This window comes from Pongo abelii, chromosome 5 (assembly GCF_028885655.2).
Source record: "Pongo abelii isolate AG06213 chromosome 5, NHGRI_mPonAbe1-v2.0_pri, whole genome shotgun sequence".
Taxonomy (NCBI): domain Eukaryota; kingdom Metazoa; phylum Chordata; class Mammalia; order Primates; family Hominidae; genus Pongo; species Pongo abelii.
The window spans coordinates 32,369,555-32,383,606 of NC_071990.2; the positions used below are offsets into that span (position 1 = coordinate 32,369,555).

The following is a 14,052-nucleotide window of genomic DNA, read 5'->3' on the forward strand; positions in this document are numbered from 1 at the left end:
AGAGCCTGAGGCCTGGGTGCCCAGATGCCTGGTCTAGGGTGGGGACCCCCTTGGTGTTTCCGCTCTCTCTCAATGCCCATTCTTTGTGGGTTCCTGGTTCTCTGCGGGTTCTTTCCTGCTGAAGACAATTCTCTTCCTCTCCCAGTCCCCAAGACTGGGGGGTTAAGCTCAGGGCTCCAGTGGTTTGGGCCTCAGCCTCATGGGTGGAATGTGCCTGCCACCCCCAGGCTAGACGAGGGGGCAGAGGGTCAGGGTGGGCATTCGTTGTGCCGCTTTTGAGCTTTGTGGGCCAGAGCTGGGTGTAGGGCTGGACAATGAGCCTCCTCTTCCTTGAAAGAAGGAATTTTGGCTGAGACAATAGGGCCCTGTCTGCTCTGGCATGGGGGGTGGTGGCTGACTCAATTCTGTTCCCCCTAAGCCGTAACAAATGTCATCAAGAGAGGGGGGCAGTTTTCCCCTTGGTGCCCTGGGCTGCCCCCCTGCCCCTTTGTGACGACTTGCCCTTCTAGCTTTCCTCAGCTGATCTTGCTTTTTCTTCCATAACCTGAACGGCTTTGTTCCCTGCAGCTGGTTCTCTCCCTGCCCCCTAACTCTCCCCTAGTCTGTGTTGGGTTCAAGGGGGTACTGGTGGTGTTACAAGAGCTCATAGCTTCTGATTTGGGGAGTCCAGAAATAGGGGCCTCAGAGGGTTGGAAAGATACTTCTAGGGAGCCCTTTGCTGGGGTGGGGATGAGGGTAGTGGGACTTGACCCTACTGAGCTGACCCTGCTGGAGCTAAGGAGGAGACTTGTGGGAGGGGGCAGGAATGGGAGGACTCTCTGGCCCAGCCCCTCCTCTCCTTCTTAGCCTGCCAGGCCCACCCACCAGTCTGAGCTGCTTCTGCTGAGGCTGGTCTGCCTGAAGCCTCCCAGGAGAAAGAAGCCAGGTGGGAATGGAGAGAGAGAGGAAGGCAGGTGTGGAGAGAATTTCAAATGGGGAAAGAGTGGGGTTTACTCAGAGACTTAGGGTGGGCATGAGTTGAGGGGTGTTTTGTTGGAGCAAGGGATGTGCATTTAGGGCATATGTGATGGTGTGGGTATATGAGGGGAATAGCAGTGTGTGAAAGGTGTGGAGCTTCCAGGTGCTTGGTTTGTGTGTATGGTGTGAGGGTATATGGCTAGGGTTTTTTTGTTTTTGTTTTTTGTTTTTTTTTTTTTGAGACGGAGTCTTGCTCTGTTGCCCAGGCTAGAGTGCAGTGGCACGATCTTGGTTCACTGCAACCTCTGCCTCCTGGGTTCAAGTGATTCTCCTGCCTCAGCCTCCCGAGTAGCTGGGATTACAGGCGTCCACCACCGCGCCTGGCTAATTTTTTGTATCTTTAGTAGAGATGGGGTTTCACCATCTTGGCCAGGCTGGTCTTGAACTCCTGACCTCATGATCCACCCACCTCAGCCTCCCAAAGTGCTGGGATTACAGGTGTAAGCCACTGCGCCCGACCAGCTAGGGTTTTGAAGGTATGAAGTTATAAGAGGGCATGTTAAAGACAGGAGGGTTGGCTGGGCACGGTGGCTCACACCTGTAATCCCAGCACTTTGGGAGGCCAAGGCGGGTGGATCACCTGAAGTCGGGAGTTCGAGACCAGCCTGACCAACATGGAGAAACCCCGTCTCTACTAAAAATACAAAACAAAATTAGCCGGGCATGGTGGCAGGCACCTGTAGTCCCAGCTACTCGGGAGGCTGAGGCAGGAGAATGGCATGAACCCAGGAGGCGGAGCTTGCAGCAAGCCGAGATCGCACCACTGCACTCCAGCCAGGGTGACAGAGCGAGACTCCGTCTCAAAACAAACAAAACAAAACAAAATTAGCCAGGCGTGGTGGTGCATTCCTGTAATCCCAGCTATTTGGGAGGGTGAGGCAGGAGAATCACTTGAACCCGGGAGGCGGAGGTTGCGGTGAGGCAAGAACATGCCATTGCACTCCAGCCTGGGCAGTGTAAGAGCGAAACTCCTTCTCAAAAAAAAAAAAAAAAAAAAAAAAAGACAGGAGGGTCATAAGGGGAGGGTTGACTGTGTGTCCCTCCACGTTGTGCAGAGGGGATTAGAAGTAAGTAGGTTAGAGGGGAGGTGGAGGGAGTGTGCTGGGGTGTGAGCTTTTGTGATGCTGAAAGGTCATGATATGCTAAGACTAGGATAGCGTTGGGTTGTACACACAGGTGTAGGCAATCCTGGTGGCTAGTATGTAAAAGTGAATGTCCTGACTCCCTTAGAGGGTACCTGCAGAGTGCCCTTGGAGGGGCTAGTGCTGGAGAAATTAATAGGAGAGGGGACGGGCATCCATTAACCTTTTCTTGCCTGCAGCCTGTAGGGTCCAGCATCAAAGCGAATCATGGGGTCCAGGGCTGAGCTGTGCACTCTCTTAGGCGGATTCTCCTTCCTCCTGCTACTGATATCAGGCGAGGGGGCCAAGGGTGGATCCCTCAGAGAGAGGTGACAACAGAGGGGGTGGGGTCCGGGGTGAGCTCTTCTCCGGAGCCTTCTGTTGGGGGTGGGGCTTCACAGGAGGCAAAACATGACTGAAAGTTTAGAATGGGGGTGAGAGGCTGTCATCTGGAGGGAGAGCGGGGCCTCAATATCCTCTTGAGGGAAGTGGGACTCCTGGCTCCCCAGGGCCTGGCCTACTCAATCTCTCCCACCTCATCCTCTGGCATGGACGCAGTCAGGGAGTCTGCTCCAAGCAGACACTGGTGGTCCCGCTCCGCTACAACGAGTCCTACAGCCAACCAGTGTACAAGCCCTACCTGACCTTGTGCGCTGGGAGGCGCATCTGCAGCACTTACAGGTGAGGGATGGGGAGATGGGACGCCAAGAACCCCGACCAGGACCCGTACTCAGGGTCCTGAGCCAGGCGCTGTGTTCCAGGACCATGTACCGCGTTATGTGGCGGGAGGTGAGGCGGGAGGTTCAGCAGACCCATGCAGTGTGCTGCCAGGGCTGGAAGAAGCGGCACCCGGGGGCGCTCACCTGTGAAGGTGAGGCTGGGTCTTCTGGGCCTTGCGGGAGGCGCGCCCCACGGAGCTGGGGAGCTGGGTCGTTGGTTCGAATCTGAACCCCACTTCCTCTGTCCGCAGCCATCTGCGCCAAGCCTTGCCTGAACGGAGGCGTCTGTGTTAGGCCTGACCAGTGCGAGTGCGCCCCCGGCTGGGGAGGGAAGCACTGTCATGTGGGTGAGTCAGCTTGTCCTCCCCTCCTACCCAGGTGCTTGCCCCCGCCCCCTCTCTTAGCCCCTTCCTTTTTTCGGTAACTAGACGTGGATGAATGTAGGACCAGCATCACCCTCTGCTCGCACCGTTGTTTTAATACGGCAGGCAGCTTCACCTGCGGCTGCCCCCACGACCTAGTGCTAGGCCTGGACGGGCGCACCTGCATGGAGGGGTCCCCAGAGCCCCCAACCAGTGCCAGCATACTCAGCGTGGCCGGTGAGTGGGCCAGGAGTACGGGCCACCGGGGGGACTCGGGACAGGCATCCGGGCTCGGGCAGTGGTCAGGCTCTTGGTCTCCTTTGTCCCTAGTTCGAGAGGCGGAAAAAGATGAGCGCGCTCTGAAGCAGGAGATTCAGGAGCTGCGAGGGCGCCTGGAGCGGCTGGAGCAGGTGAGTCAAGCCTGCTAGGTGGGGTGAGGCCAAACTTCACTGTCAATACCCTGAGGCATCTCTTCCTTTCTAGTGGGCCGGTCAGGCTGGGGCCTGGGTCAGAGCGGTGCTGCCCATGCCGCCTGAAGAGCTGCAGCCAGAACAGGTGGCTGAGCTCTGGGGCCGGGGTGACCGGATCGAATCTCTCAGCGACCAGGTGCTGCTGCTGGAGGAGAGGCTAGGTGCCTGTGAGTCCTCACGCTCCTCCTACCTTGACTTCTATTCCCCAGCTTTCCCCAAGACCCCTCCCCATTCAGGCATTCCCTCTTTTCTCCAAGCCCCTCTCCAACATTCACTATCCTCATGTCTCTCCACTTCACCATCGTTCTCTTCTGAAATCCTGTCCCCAGCCCAATAGTTTCACTTATTGTTTGGTGAGAGTGGCAGTGTAGCCCACTCCAGGCTGACCACAGCCACTGTGTCTGCCATGTCATTAACCAGGCTCCTGTGAGGACAACAGCCTGGGCCTCGGCGTCAATCATTGATAAGAAGCCTCTACAGCACCCCTGCCCCCTAATTTATACAGAAACCGGACCCACTAATCCTCTGGGATTGGCCGACTGTGAGCTGCAGATAAAGCTATCAGCCACCAAAGAGCAATGAACAATGGAAACTTCAGAGAGCTGAAGAAAGGGGGAGGCCTGTGTTCTTGGCCCACCCCTGAGTCTTCTGGCTGGGGGCAGGTTGCCTGGGCAAGAACTGCTTCTTCAATTCCTTAACAAATGCAACCACCAAGCACCCAGATCTCTCTCTCTCTTTATTTTCAGTTTTTTGCTGTTATCCAGTAATTAATAAAAACTAACCACGCAAAACTGGGTCCCACCCTCTCCTTTTGCTCCCAGCCTACCTCCCCAGTTGTGGGAACAGGTCTGGAGTGAGAGGCAGGGAGTGGCTAATGCCACCAGGAAGAAATGAAAACTGGCTCAGAGAGGGGGAAGCCTCAACAGAAAAAGAAATAAATTAAAAGCCCTCCTATCCCCTCCAGCCAGGGTTCGTTCCTTTCCCCAACTCCCCAGGGGGCAGAAGTGAGTGCAGCACCTGATGTCTGCTTCTTCCCCTTGTGTCTGGTGAGATGGTGCAGCAGGGCTGCAGGGGGCTGGGTGGGGTCATGTCCACTGAAGAACTGTACCATGGGGACAGAAAACCAGAAATCTGGAGACTGAACTGGTATCCCAGAGAGTGCACGACCCTGGGCATCTGGGCAAGGGCAGGCATGAGACCTCTGAATTAGAAGGGTCCAGCCCCCACTGACGGGAGGCTACACTGGGAGGGAAGGTGAAGGTGCTGAGGAAAGCTCCCAGGGTGAGCCTGGGAGTGCTTCAGGTATCAACTTCCAGCCAGAGGGCGAGAAGTCCTCCTCACAAATGGATGAGTCCATTGAATCCATGGACTTTGGAGTAGGGGGAATTTGTTCCAAAGAATGGATGAGTCCACTGGCCAATGTGGGGTAAAGGGGTAGAGAAGACCACACAGGAAGACTCCACTGGGGATGGAATGTTCCCCACCCTTGTGTAGGCTGAGTCACTGGAGATGAGGGGGAGGCAACTGTCCCACAGATAAGACAGTAGGAGGTGGGGGTCAAGAGTGGAGACTGCACCGAGGCAAGAGTCCATGGATGGGGCCAAGAGGGGGCAGGAGTGGCGCTGTATCCACATTCACTTCAGAAGTTGAAGATTCCAAAGAGGAGAATAAGTGGGGAGAGGGGAGACAAGGAAGAGGGTTTGGCCCTGCTTCAGGGCCCACTGGGTGGGTAGGTGTGGGGAGGAAGATGGGGACAGATGGGAGGAGAGCTCAGAGCCAGGGTTCACCCACCCCCCCCAGGCTTCTTCAGATAGTCACCACCACCCCGGCCATCAGTGGAGATTTCCCGGAAAACAGTGAGCATGGAGTGCCGGACTCTGTCAGCCAGAGATGGGACGTCATCTGGTGTCAGCCCTTCCGTGGGCACTGGGGGCAGCACCCGCACCTGACATTGTCCTGGGGTAAGGGGAGCACCATCATGGCCTGTCCACCCAGGTCTTTGCCCACAGGTGGGGCCCAGCTTTCGAGTGATACTCTTCCTCAACCTTTCAGTTCTCTTCCCCCAACCCTGGACAACCATCCCTGGGCTTGCCAGCTGCCACTTCTGAGGCCCTTCTCCTATACAAAGCCTTCTCCAATCCCCAGTTCAGACATCTCCTCAGCACCCCTCCAGCCCCCCTCCTCTGGGTTTGGCATTTACTGCTGAATGAGTGTTATTCATTACAGCTTTGTGCACACAGGCCTTATCTTTCCTGTTAAGATTGGTAATAGCCTCTCTTGGTGGGACCAAGTGCTACCCATCTGGCAGGGTATGGTGGGTGCTTGGTAAAGACTTATTGGCTGATGTGGGGTTAGACTAGATGACTGTGTAGACATCTCATGGCTCTGACACTGAATGATCCCCCTGCCTCACAGGGATGTCCTCCCAGCCTCTCTGGACACACCCTACCCCAGAACTGCTCAAAGCCCTCACCCGAGGTGAAGCGACGCTCCTTCTTGCAGTAGAAGTCTTGGTAGGAGGACATGACTATGGGGACAATGGGAACCTGGGGAAGGGGTAAAGCAGGTCAGTCCACAGCTCTCTTCTGAGACTCCTACAATAAGCCCCTGCCCAGAGATGAGGGAATGGTGGGGGTTGGCAGCTGAGTAGCAGAACGAGGAGCAGTAGTCACCTGGGCCTGCACTGCAAGATGGAAGGCGCCACGTTTGAAGGGCAGCATGGAGCCATTGTGGTTTCTCGTTCCCTCAGGAAACACCCAGACCCTCACCTGGGGGAGAAAGAGGGTCAAGGAAGACAAATACATATGGAGGAGTCAGAGTAGGTGTGATGTTATAATGGGACCTTTGAGGCCCACTGGCCCTGCATATCAGTTTATTTACAACTGTTCTACTCTCTATCCCTCCAATCCCCCATTTCCCCAGGATGACTCACGTCCTGGGTGAGCAGGGTCTGGGCGACCTCAGACATGACACTGATGGCATCCCCCGTGCGCTTCCGGTCGATGAAGATGACTCCTGCCAGCCAGCAGGCCAGCCCGGCAGAGCCAGCCCACAGTAGCTCGCGCTTGGCAATGGGCACACAGCGGCCTGGCAGTACTTCCATCATCCCTTGGGCAGGGTGGGGGTGGGTGAGGATCGGGGTGGAGGCAGAGTGTCACAGAAGGCAACCCATCTCACCCAGATCATCACCCACTCTGCTAGGGACTGGAGGTGAAGGAGGAGACTAGGCGGTGGGGGGGGCCCCAAGTGAAGGAAAGGGTGACCAAAAGTATATGTACCCTGCTTATGAGGGCAGTTCTACCCAGGGAATGAAGGCCTGAGCAGGAGGCAAGGGGGCAATGTCCCAGAGGAAGGGGAATTGAGGATCTCTAGGAGAAGATATTCTAGGGAAGGTTCCAGGAGGGGAGGCATGGCTGGGGGAGGTGTGCCCTGTGGTGGGGTCTCACCAAGCAGATCGAGAGAGCTCTGGTGGTTGGAGACAACAACATAGGGCTGCGAGGGAGGGAAGTGGTGAGCCCCTCGCACCTCCACTCGGATCCCGTACAGGTATTTGATGTGGAGCAGCATTAGACGCAAGATCCTGTGGGGTCATGGCAAGGGGTCCCAGTGGGATCCATTGATGTCCATCTGCATGCCTCAGCTCCCCCCACCCTACTGTCTTTCTGACCACCTTTGCAGTCCTCTCCCCATTCCCTGTCTCTGGTCTCTCTCAGTCTTTTCTACACACACCATGCCCCCTTCCCCCAATCCACTACTCACTTTGTACCCCTATGTTCCCTCATTGCCCAAGACCCCTTGCCCCTCACTTCATGTTCTCGACGTTGCGTCCTCGCACGGCACACACAGGGATGGCAAGCACAGCCAGGAAGAGGATCCAGCCATTGTAGAAGGCCATCTTGAAGAAGTACTTGGCACTGGGGCTGCAGAACCACAGGGTGGGCAGCAGGAAGAGCAGCAGCAGGAAGAGCAGCAGCAGCAGCATCCATGCCCCTGGCCACAAATCCATTCTGGCCACCTGCAGGGGATGGGGCAAGGGACAATCATCCTGGTTTCTGGAGGAGAGTGGGGTAGGCAAGGCACAGAAGGCAGGGTTGGGGGCTGGTGCTATGAGGACAAGGGCTTGAGACACAAACTGGGGCAGGGTTCTCATTGAAATCTTCCCAGGAAGGCTCTCTAGGATGAGGGTGGTGGAGATAGAACTCAGGACTGCTCTCCCACCCCTCTTCCCAAAGGCTCCGGATATATTCAGACAAGAGACAGAAGACACGGACATCTACAATTCACAGATACCTGATAATAAATGACAACAAGAATAATAGCTAACACTTGTAGCTGGTAAGGGTCTTATAATGGTCTATACTTGTGCTGTCCGAGAAAGCAGCTACCACCTACATGTGGCTACTTTGAATGCAGCCAATACTAGCTACTTGAAATGCAGCTAGTCTGAACTGAGATGTGCTGGAAATGTAAAATACACATCAGATTTCAAAGACTGAATAAAAAACAAAATGTAAGATATCCATTATTAATCTTTCATGCTGACTACATTTTGAAATTATAATCTTGGGCCGGGCGCGGTGGCTCACGCCTGTAATCCCAGCAATTTGGGAAGCCGAGGTGGGCGGATCACGAGGTCAGGAGTTCAGGACCAGCCTGACCAACATGGTGAAACCCCGTCTCTACTAAAAATACAAAAATTAGCCGGGCCTGTTGGCGCATGCCTGTAATCCCAGCTACTCGGGAGGCTGAGGCAGGAGAATCGCTTGAATCCGGGAGGCGGAGGTTGCAGTGAGCCAAGATCACGCCACTGCACTCCAGCATGGGCAACAGAGTGAGACTCCGTCTCAAAAAAAAAAAAAAAAAAAAAAAAAGAAAAGAAATTATAATCTTTTGGATGTTATCAGATTCAAGAAAATATATTACTAAAATTAATTTCACTCTTTTTGCCTTGTAAAAATGTGGCTACCATAAAAAAATCACATTGTGGCTTGCATTGAATTTCTGTAGAACAGTACTGGTCTATACATTAAGTTAAACTCTTAAAATGATGCATACGATAGTCTAGAAAGTACTATTACTATTTACATTTTATAGGAAATAGGCCCAGAGAGGCTAAATAACTTACCTGAGGTCATACAGCTCCTAAACAGCAGTTTCTAGGTTAAATCTAAGCCGCCTGTGTTCCTAACCACTCTGTTACACTGACACTGGTATGTACTGCATATACATATACAAACACAGCACACAGCATATATGGTGATTGTGACAGAACACTCACAGCCATATACCCAGGGGCCAAATGGCAAGAATAAAAGTTTGTGTCACTAATGCCAACAGACACACAGTCATACAAAGACTAACATGTTCACACACAGACACAAATTTATAATTACACCCAGTGACAGATAAAAAAATGTAAATGCATAACTAGAAAAATCCCTCTCCACCCAGGCAGCTCCCCCATTCCTAGGTAAACTTATGGACATACCTGGAATAGCTACAAAAACCAATCCTACCTCCAGACAGGCAAACGAGTCCTACTACCCTTTCCCTTCCTTCTAGTGACACTTTGCGTGGGCAGGTACAGGGTGTGAGGCCTCACCAAGTGAACAAAGGAGGGAATGGAGTAAAGGTGACCTAACAGCACTTGCCCTGGGAGAAGAAAGGGCTCAAGAGGAAGAGAGGCAGGAACACAGAACCTGCGTTCTAGGTTCTTCCTCCTTCCTCCACTCTGCCCCACTGTTGGGGGCAGGGTAACAATTCACAAAAAGGGTGTTCAGGCAAATACCTGTCATTCCTACTGAGGCCACAGGCACTGTCTTCCCATGACGGGAAGGGCTATGCTCAAAGGTAAGCCTATTGCCAAGCGAGAAGGTAACAGGCAACAGAGGAAACAGGAGACCCTGCCAGTTGGAATACCGTAGGCTTTCTGAGCTGCTCCATCCCACTGCCCCTACAAGTTCAGAACAGCATCATTTCTCCCCTAAACTATGTGGAGTAGGCTCCCCGCTCCCTCCAATCCATCTTCCACGTAGCAACCACAGAGATTTTTCTGTTAGCACAAATTTTTCTGAAACACAGAGCATTTCCCTGTCTTGCCTAAAGGCTCTTCTTGACAAGTTGACTTCTGCTTACATCTTCGACCACATCCTCACAAAACTCTTTTTCTTCCAGTCAAACTGATTCACTTCAGTTCCTCAGACACCATGATCTTTCATGCTTCCACACCTTGAACATGCTGTTCCCTTTGGCTGGAATGCCCGCCTCTTCTCCTGCCTCACACAGCTCAGTGTCACCTTTTGGAGGGCTGCCTGAACCACTCCAGGCCTGTGCTTTCATTACACTTTTATCTTGATCAGTGGGTCTCGAAGTATAGAAATGCAAATTATTAGACTTCACTCCAGATCTACCGAATCAGAAATTCTGGGCATTAGGTCCAGCAATCTATTTTTCTTTTTCTCACTCTGTCACTCAGGCTGGTTTTGAACTCCTGACCTCACGCGATCCTCCTGCCTCAGCCTTCCAAACTGTTGGGATTACAGGTGTGAGCCATCGTGGCTGGCTAGCAATCTGTATTTTAACAAGCCCTCTGGTGAGTCTGATGTGCGCTTGAATTTAAGAACCACTGATCTTGACAACACACTATGTGTTAACTGGCATTTCTGTTTCCCTCCTTAGGCTGTAAGCAGCTTAAGGACAGGGACTCCGTCTTACCTCCAATGCCAGGACAATAGGAGATGGAGTAGGTGCTCAATAAACACTTGCTGAACAGATTCTAAGGCTGTATACACACCCACAGAGCCACAATTAATGACAGAGATGGCGGTTCTGATCACAAATTAGATAGTTATCCTCTTGAGTAGAACTGACTACTAAAAGAAAAGTCACTGAGAAAGTAACGAACACACCAAACCTAATGGTAACCGACTCTGAATAGATACATGCAATACATGGCCATAATGAAGGCAGAGTAACAATAATCAGGAAGAGGTCATCTCACAAGAGTAATGTACAGAATGGGATCAACACACCACAGGGAAAGATGCTGCTCTCATCAAATGTGTGCCAACAGTGCAAAGAATGGAGGATAATGTCCATAAATAAATACCAACAATGAGGTTCACAGCAGGGTTGACCCTGTGACATGCATTGAGCTCATGGACACAGACTGTACACAGCCACTGGAAAGATAATGCTTGTGTAGAGAGGTATGGGCCAGGGAGGTCACCAAGGTAAGGCATGCAGGGATGGTTCTTTGCAGACCTGGAGACCCAGTTACCTTCTTCTCTTAACACCTGATATTAAGTGACCCTCTTTGGAGAACAAAACTCCAAGGATTTAGAAATGCAATGGAGGGCCAAATTTAATGAGCATACGGCTCACAAAATATACTGATGACAAATTTATAACACACATCCTATGGTCCTGTTACATCAGTGTATCGTGCAAAGGCGCATACACATGTGTTCTGTGAACTGTGACTGGGAAAACACAGCAAACAGGCCAATTCAGTCAGACATGAGAGTGTGGGCTATTCAGCCAAGCCACGGGATCCCACACATGAAGACTACTGCAAATGGTAGGACCATGGACATGTCAGCCAAAGCAAAATAAGGTATATAACCTTCACATGCTGAAATAAACATGCCAAAACATAAAACGTGCAAGTAACATGAAACTATAGAACAGGTGCAATATATGAAAACTCACACACATGCGGTACTTGAACATGTCAAAACTGGATGTGAGACATGGACACAGGGATGGAAAATGGGCAATTCTGATAGAAAATAACACACCATTTCTACACAGCCTATGGATAGCATTGGGGCAACCTAGTTGCACACAAGCCATTAAACATGTCAAAGGCACACAGACTCAATGTAGAAAACATGGCTCCCATAAGGCATTTGTGTGTCAGTAAGGGTCTAGCAGTGTGGAAGGCCACTGAGAAACAAGAGGTACTGTGCCTAGATGGAAACAGAGGCGCCTAAGGGTATTCCTAAGAGGCAAATTCTGCTGGCCTTCTCCCCTCACGACCCTTCAAGAGTCATGTGGGGTCAAAGGGCAAGAAAAGGAATTGGGGAAGGTGTAGGGAATTCCCGCTCCAGGATTCCCTGTGCACACTCCCAGTCCCAAATTCACAAGGGTTTCCATTTCTCCTCCCTCCCGTGTCTCTTTCATCCTTCCTCCCTCTCAGGTCCCCTCTCCTATCCCCAGCAACCCTCTTCCCAGTCGGCCCCTCTCCTTTCCCCAGCAACCCTCTCCCCCAGTCGGCCCTCCCAGACCCAATCTCTCCCCTTCCCCTCATCCTAGTCGCTTTCAGCACCCTCTTCCCTCCTCCTCCCATCCCTTTCCCGCCCACACCTCAGTGGGGTAGGGGGCCTGGGGGGCTGGCCCCCTCCCCAGCCAGGCTGCGGCAGCGGTGGTGGCGGATGGCTGTGTCTCTGTCTCTGTCGGGGTGTCGGTGCCAAGGGGGCGACGGGATTTGGGGGTGTCCTAGCCCCGGCCGATGGAGGGGAGGTGGGAGTGGGAGGTTGGGCCCATAGCGGTAGGAATGGTGGGGGGCTGTCCCCCCAGCACCCTCCCTCCCTCCCTTTCTGCTGTCTCTCTGAGGGTTGGGGCTGCTGCTGCCGCTATTCCCCCGCCACCCCTCCCCAACGCCTGCTGGTTTCCGGGGCCGGCCAGGAAGTGGAGGGCGGTGATGGGCAGCCTGTTTTGCCAATCGTCTCCCAGAAACTCAGACATCTCCTCCCCACATCTACCAGTGTCCTCTTGCGAGCCCCGCCCCAGGGCTCTCCCTCGGTCTTTGCCCCCATCTCTGGCTCCAGCTGCATCTTTTTTTTCTCTCCCTTTCAGCTCTGGATCCCCTGGTGCTGTATTCCTCCTTCGGCACATTCCTTCCTTTATTCTCCATCAGCTCTCTTTTAACTGCCACTTTTACTAGGTCTCTTTTTTTCTCAACTCCGGTTATCTGCTGCTTATTCCCCCCAACTATTCTTAAGGACCCCTTTTCCCGTACCCATTCAATTCTAAACATTTATCAAGCATCTACCTACCATATGACAAGCATTAAGTTCACCTCTCTTCTTTTTCTCTCCAGGACTTCATCTCACTCCATCTCACTCTCCAGTCCTCTGGTCCGGTTTCCTTTGCCCTTTGTCCCTCACTATCTCCCAGCAGTCCAGTTCCCCCCTCCACCTGCCTTCTCTAGCCTTTAAAGAGAAGAGATCTCTTTGGCCTTATCCCTGACCCTTTCCTTTTCCATGCTCTTTTACCTCTGTACTTTTTCTTTCCTACTTCCTTCCTATCAGTCTCCTTACTTGCCCAAGCTGAGACAACCCCTTCTCACAACATACAATATGGGTACATCTTTTCTTCCAATGGAAATTTGGCTTCAGGGGTGCTTTCTAGAAAAACAAAAAGTGAGGAAGAATGCCGATTCCTCTGCAATGAGGGTGCCTCCTTAATTTGGTAGCCATGTATCTAGTTTTCCACCCCCTCTTCTCTTCCTCCACTCCCATTATCCCTTTACTAGGATCATTCCATCACTTCACTCTCCTTCATTTCCATCTTTCCCTCGCAATATCTTCCTTCCTAAACCTCAAGTTTCCTGAATCCTCATCTGCCCCAGTCCTTCTTTACGCAACTGCTAACTTCTCATCTTTCCTTACTCTTGAGTCACATGGGATCTTTTATCAATGTCCCACCTCTAGCCACACCTTTACCCTGCATGAGTTTACATGCCCTCGGGAAGAGGACTGGTAGTGGGAGGACTGTTACCTAATTCTGCTCCTTTGGTCACAGTGAGGGTCAGTGATTGTAGGAGAAGCCCAAACTCCCCGGGGTCCAACCCGGGAAGAAGACCCTATTTCTGATGGGCAAATTATAAGGAGGAAAGGGCGGGTCTAACCTCCGCGGGTCTCCTTAAAAGGGGCGGGCTTTGCCCCTTTTGCACCACTCACAAAGGGGTTGAGCCCAGAGCTTTCCTGCTCTGAAGATTTAAAACGGAGTTGAAGTCAATCCTGTTCTACTCTGTGTACAACGTTAAGAAAGGGGTGGGCCTTTAGTTCAGTTTTGCTCTGTAAATCACCTAATGCGGGGAGGGCTGAGTCGTCCAGCCGAATGAGTTGGGTTAACACCAGCGCCGCAGATCGATGTTCGCACTATCCAAACGTCGGGCTAATCCCAGTTCTGCTCCCTTAACTAAAAGGGAGGGGCAGACCCAAGTTCTGCTCTCTACGTCACCAAAGGAGGTTGGAGCCATTTTGAACCCTGCGACCCTAGTGTTTTCCCTCTTTTCCTAGCTCTTCGCCGTCTTTCCCGAGGTCGGCCAATCAGGGGAAAAGGAAAAGGCCCAATC

At 52.4% G+C, this 14,052-nt stretch overlaps 2 protein-coding genes across 6 annotated transcripts; one reads left to right on the plus strand and one right to left on the minus strand.

Moving 5' to 3' along the window:
• The first annotated feature begins 44 nt into the window (after positions 1–44).
• On the plus strand, positions 45–4,504 carry EGFL8 (EGF like domain multiple 8). 2 transcript variants are annotated; one of them, XM_054557353.2, is made up of 9 exons: positions 45–953; positions 2,339–2,467; positions 2,697–2,819; positions 2,900–3,009; positions 3,109–3,204; positions 3,286–3,456; positions 3,550–3,629; positions 3,703–3,856; positions 4,110–4,504. In XM_054557353.2, the coding sequence occupies exons 2-9, from the start codon at positions 2,367–2,369 to the stop codon at positions 4,151–4,153; spliced, it is 879 nt and encodes a 292-aa protein (XP_054413328.1). In that variant the 5' UTR covers positions 45–953; positions 2,339–2,366; the 3' UTR covers positions 4,154–4,504. The 2 variants fall into 2 exon arrangements, with proteins under 2 accessions (XP_054413328.1, XP_054413327.1); XM_054557352.2 differs by having other exon boundaries at positions 45–925.
• On the minus strand, positions 4,413–13,801 carry AGPAT1 (1-acylglycerol-3-phosphate O-acyltransferase 1). 4 transcript variants are annotated; one of them, XM_054557356.2, is made up of 7 exons: positions 13,783–13,801; positions 7,496–7,704; positions 7,136–7,269; positions 6,622–6,797; positions 6,362–6,457; positions 6,163–6,235; positions 4,413–5,645 (listed from the first exon to the last, which is right to left on the minus strand). In XM_054557356.2, the coding sequence occupies exons 2-7, from the start codon at positions 7,693–7,695 to the stop codon at positions 5,473–5,475; spliced, it is 852 nt and encodes a 283-aa protein (XP_054413331.1). In that variant the 5' UTR covers positions 7,696–7,704; positions 13,783–13,801; the 3' UTR covers positions 4,413–5,472. The 4 variants fall into 4 exon arrangements, with proteins under 4 accessions (XP_054413331.1, XP_054413330.1, XP_054413329.1 ...); XM_054557355.2 differs by lacking the exon at positions 13,783–13,801 and adding an exon at positions 13,473–13,560; XM_054557354.2 differs by lacking the exon at positions 13,783–13,801 and adding an exon at positions 12,749–13,447.
• Between the last annotated feature and the right edge of the window lie 251 nt (positions 13,802–14,052).

Excerpts from the sequence above, each read along its gene's own strand:
- EGFL8 (XM_054557353.2), top strand. The coding sequence starts at position 2,367 with ATGGGGTCCAGGGCTGAGCTGTGCACTCTCTTAGGCGGATTCTCCTTC. Across the intron at positions 2,820-2,899 it reads CGCATCTGCAGCACTTACAG|GACCATGTACCGCGTTATGT; the intron begins GTGAGGGATGGG and ends GCTGTGTTCCAG. Across the intron at positions 3,630-3,702 it reads GCCTGGAGCGGCTGGAGCAG|TGGGCCGGTCAGGCTGGGGC; the intron begins GTGAGTCAAGCC and ends CTTCCTTTCTAG.
- AGPAT1 (XM_054557354.2), bottom strand. Across the intron at positions 6,798-7,135 it reads GAGCTCTCTCGATCTGCTTG|GGATGATGGAAGTACTGCCA; the intron begins GTGAGACCCCAC and ends ACCCTGCCCAAG. Across the intron at positions 6,236-6,361 it reads ATCTTGCAGTGCAGGCCCAG|GTTCCCATTGTCCCCATAGT; the intron begins GTGACTACTGCT and ends CCCCTTCCCCAG.